General features: G+C 56.6%; 1 protein-coding gene across 1 annotated transcript; it reads right to left on the reverse strand.

Annotated features, from left to right (window-relative positions):
* Positions 1–1182: 1182 nt before the first annotated feature.
* On the reverse strand, positions 1183–3818 carry MRPS24 (mitochondrial ribosomal protein S24). Its single transcript, XM_046020103.1, has 4 exons — positions 3658–3818; positions 3506–3574; positions 3019–3130; positions 1183–1615 (listed from the first exon to the last, which is right to left on the reverse strand). Exons 1-4 carry the CDS (start codon positions 3694–3696, stop codon positions 1332–1334), a joined length of 504 nt encoding a protein of 167 aa, XP_045876059.1. The 5' UTR covers positions 3697–3818; the 3' UTR covers positions 1183–1331.
* Positions 3819–4722: the final 904 nt, after the last annotated feature.

A 4722-nucleotide genomic window follows, 5' to 3' on the forward strand; every position in this document is an offset into this window, starting at 1 on the left:
GACGGCATCAGGGTATTTTCAGAGTGAAGTTTTGAGTGAAAGTCAGGGTTACGTGAGGAATGTAGTCAGTCAGACATGATCCAGGGAGGATCCAGGGGAGACTCTCAGGTAAGAATGAGGTCAAGGGGGATCTAAATGTGTGCCGTCCATTATGTTAGCCTCCAACGTTGTATGGCTATGGAGTGCTCAAAATGTGACTAGTCTGATTTGAGATGTGCTAAAATACAAGATACGCCCTAGATTTCAAAGATGTAATTCAAAGAGAATGTAAAGTATCTCATTGGCAGTTTTTAAATATTGGCTACACACTGAAATATTTGTATATATTGGGTGAAGTAAAATATATTATTAAAATTAAAAAAAAAAAAAGAATGAGGTCAAGGGAAGATCAAGCTGTGGGCAGGATTCGGGAGAGCATGTCTGTTAGAGTGAGGGTAAAGCTTAGGGTGGAATCAGGGTAGTAAGTCAAGGTCAGGGCTGGGATTAGGATGTGTGACGTTGAGGTTCAGGGTTAAGTGTAACAGGGTCACAGTCAGTGTCACAGTGAAGTTGGCCACCTATCCCTGCCCCACTGCCCACCACCATGTACAGCTTTTGCAAATGTCACCAAAACGCTCTCCCACTGAGCTGTGTGTCTACCTCCGTCACCTGCCTGGAGTCCTCAGCGCTGCCTGACCCTCCCTGTCCACCTCCACGGGGACTTAAGTGTCATGAAGGCAGGGATCTCGGAACAGTGTTTCATACATGGATGGATTCCAAGCCCTCAGAAGAACGTGGGGCACAGAGCGGGTGCTCAGCTGAAAGCTTGTTTAATAAGTGATGAGTGTCCATAAAGGTATTTCTGGAGGGAAAAGTGCATCTGGCCATAAACTGTCCACAGTAGTTCTCTCTGTGGAAGAATTACAAGGAACATCATGGTTCACTTGACACATGTCCGTGCTGTTTAAAATTTCTTAAAATTAATGTTGACTATTTTATAATCACTAAAAATGGATTTTTCCACTTTGCGAGAAAAAGAGCTCCAGGTAAAGTTCCTGGTAAAGTGACAAGACACTCATTGCACCGTAGCTATTACCCAAGCCTCAAACAACCGGCAGCCTTTCAGGGAGCCCTGGAGCACCCTCAAAGGAACCCTGCTCTAGCACTCTTCTCCAAGGAGGGAAGACAAACCAAGAGGCAAGACAACACGGAAGGTCCATTTATTCAACAGCAGCTTCAGAAAGGAATCCTCGAGACAGCGAGGGGATATACTTCCCTGTCTCGGCTTCACTCCTCTCCCACACGCCTCTGTCCTTCGCAGGCTAGAGCCTGATGCAGACAAGGTGACTGTCTTAGATGTACTTATACACGACCTTGGAGGGCACAGTCTGGAGGTGCAGACGGACGGGACATTTGTAAAAGTGGGACAGCAGAGTCTCACTGTAGCCCACCAGGAAGTAGAACTTGTGTGCAGGCAGCTGCCTCAGGACCAGGGCACAGATCTCCAACTGGTTAGCCCGGCGCTTCAGGACCAGCTGGTCGGCCAGGCACCCTGGGAAGGTGCCCAGCATGAACTTCCGGAGGAAAACGTCCTCCACTGTTCGCTCTGCAGCGTGGTCCTCCCCATCCAGGTTACCTGAAAGGAGAAGGGACCTCGAAGACTCAGCAGAAACTCCAGGAGCCTGTCACTCAACTCAACCCCAACCCTGGCTTCTCTCTTCTTCTACAAGAGGAATAAAAGGAATAACACTTTAAAGGTCAGAATACACGGCACTTGAGTGGCTCGGCTGGTTGAGTGACTGCCTTCGGCTCAGGTCATGATCCCGGGGTCCTGGGATCGAGTCCCGCATTGGGCTCTGCTCAGCGGGAGCCTGCTTCTCCCTCTCTCTCTACTGCTCCTCTCCCTGCTTGTACTCTCCCTCTCGCTGTCAAATAACAAAAAAAAAATCTTTAAAAAAATAAATAAAGTTCAAATACATTATTTCACTGCATTCACAAACAAATCCTGTGAAGTCAGTATTATCACAGTTAGCCTGGTTTTACAAAAGGGAAGACTGAGGCCTTAGCAGGGCATAAAATTCATATGACCCTTTCCTGTCTAGCCCCTTCCCACTCTTTCAGGGCCATTTATAGAAGCACTAGCCATCTAGCCATCCCTTGGCCCAGAGAGATGAGGCCACCAGCTACTTCTGAGACTGGGGACATGAGCTCTGTCACCAGCCAGGGCCATGGCCTCAACCAGCGGATTCTCAGTACAGATCCTGAAACCCCTACACCTGCTGCAGTATGCCTCAGGGGTCTCACACCCGGCCCCAGACCCTAGAACCAGAACCTGGCAAGGGTGGGGGACAGGAATCCATTATCTTAAGTTTTCTAGACAGATGGATCTCAGGACGCCCAAGTTGAGAAGCCTCATACTGGACAAAAAACAGCCGATTCCCATTAGTTCCTGGTAGTTATGTTCTATGAAGTCACCATGAGCAATGAGTTAGGAACACTGCACCCTCGCTCCTAGGGGACCTAAGGGGTTAGGTTTCTGCTTGCCCTGGTCTAAGACAGTTTGGTCAACACATCAATATATAACCTTGTTTCCGGCGTGCTTCTGCGTAAAGACCTCTTGTTTAACACATCACAGCTTAACCCTGAACTCTCGGCCCAGGGCATTAGAACTCGGCGGGGAATCTTCTCCCCAACGGAGATCACACCCTTCCTGTGCGTCACACGTCAGCATGAGTTTCCGTTAAGGCAGCGAAGTCACGACGAGAGCACAAACTGCAGACGTGGGGCACTAACGGGCCTCGGAAAGACACCTGCTCACAGCACAGGCGGAAACAAGGCAGCAGCGCCCTGGCGGGGAGGCGCGTGCGGGTGGCTGCTCTGCCCCGGTCCCACGCTGATGCTGGAATATGAAATCTGAGAATGATAACCTCCGAACGAGCAGGAGTTGAACCGGGCCTCTCGCCCGTGTTTGCCGGATGTCTGTGCGACGCCGCGACGGAGAACTTCATCCGCGGGGCCCCCAGCACCGCGACCCCTCACCTGTGTGCAGCGACAGCCAGCCCTTGCGGTGGGCGATGTAGTGCGGCGCGTGCGCCTCCTCGTAGGTCACCGGCTTGTCCCCCTTGCCCACTCTGACTCGGGCCGCCCGGTTCTAGGAGCACAGAAGGGCCGTGATGCTACGCGCCCACCGACCCCTGCGCCCGAGCCCTCGGTTCCCCGCCCTCAGGCCCGTCCACTGCTGGGCCCTGGGGTCCCGCGCCCCTCCGTCCCTGGGTTCCCAGCCCCCCGGCCCCCCACCGCCAGGCCCCCCGCCGCCTGACCCCAGGAACCCCGGCCCCTCCGCCCCAAGACCCCCGGCCGCCTGACCCCAGGCCCGGGCCCCACGCCTCCAGGCACCCCGCTGCTCGACTCCAGACCCCCTGACCCTTAGCCCCCAGGTCCTAGGTCCCCAGCCCCTCATCCCCGGCCGCCCAACCCCAGGACCCCCGACCCCAAGACCCCGGCCCCCAGGCCCCGCCGCGCTCACCTTGGCGAAGACCGCAGACGTGTGCAGGGCGCGCGAGGAGCACGGCAGCTCCAGGCTCCAGGACAGCACCTGCGGGAGGAGGGGACGTAAGATGGACACTGGGGTCCCCACCGCAGAACGCGGACTCCCGCCAGCATCGCCCGCTCACTCACCCGGGGCCCGAAAACCCGGCAGGACACGGCCACCGCCATCTTGGGCCCGGCGCCGCGCGCCGGAAGTAAGTACCGCGGCGCCGCGAGGGGAAACGAGGCGGGGCGGCCTCGGGGCAAAGGTCAACCCCGAGGCGACCGCGGCAGCCGATTAGACGAAATCGGAACCTGCGCAGGTGCGCTGGGCGCTTACGGGGGCGGGGCCGAGGAGGGGTGGGGCCTCCAGGCAGGGGCGGAGCCTCTGTCGGGAAAGGGCCGGAGGAGGGCGGAGCTCGGGAGGGGCAGGGCCTCCTGTCGGGAGGAGGCCTTTCATCGGGGCGGGGCATCGGTGGGCGGAGTCTCAATCGGGGTGGAGCGGCAGTGGTAGGGGTCTGGGGGTGGGTGCGCGGGGCCTACCTGCTGTGGTGGGTCGGTAGGCTCAGCGGTAGAGGTGGTGCCGTGCACGGCCAGGCGGTGCAGGTAGCGGGTCCTTCCCGCCGCCCCGCAGCGCAGCGGGGCCCCCAGCTGTGCACGTCTCCACTTGCCACGGTCGGGGGGGTGTGGTGGTTCAGGTCTGGGACGCAGGTGGTGCAGAGGTGAGGTCTCGCCCTCCGGGAGCTCGCAGCGACGGAGACAGGGGATCAGCGTGGGTTCTGCTCCGCCCGCTGAGCTCCGCCCCGACCCTCGGTGCTCAGCTGCCTGCGGACCGCGTCCCCACCTTTTAGAAAGCGAGCTGCTGAGTTCTGCCTCCTAATAAGTCTTTAAGAAGGAAAGAAAACAAACGAACCCGGACTTTTTTTTTTTTTTTAAGATTTTATTTATTTGACAGAGAAAGAGAGATTACAAGTAGGCAGAGAGGCAGGTAGAGGTAGAGAGGGAAGCAGGCTCCCTGCTGAACAGAGAGCCCGACGCGGGACTCGATCCCAGGACCCTGAGATCATGACCTGAGCCGAAGGCAGAGGCTTAACCCACTGAGCCCCCCAGGCGCCCCGGAACCTGGCTTTTATCCACAAGGAAGAAATTCGTTTGGTTAAAATTTCATCCAGTTCTTTGAGGATGCCTTAGGCAGGGAAATAGGTCATTTCCCAT

The sequence above is a fragment of the Meles meles genome, chromosome 10 (assembly GCF_922984935.1).
Source record: "Meles meles chromosome 10, mMelMel3.1 paternal haplotype, whole genome shotgun sequence".
In the NCBI taxonomy this organism is placed as follows: domain Eukaryota; kingdom Metazoa; phylum Chordata; class Mammalia; order Carnivora; family Mustelidae; genus Meles; species Meles meles.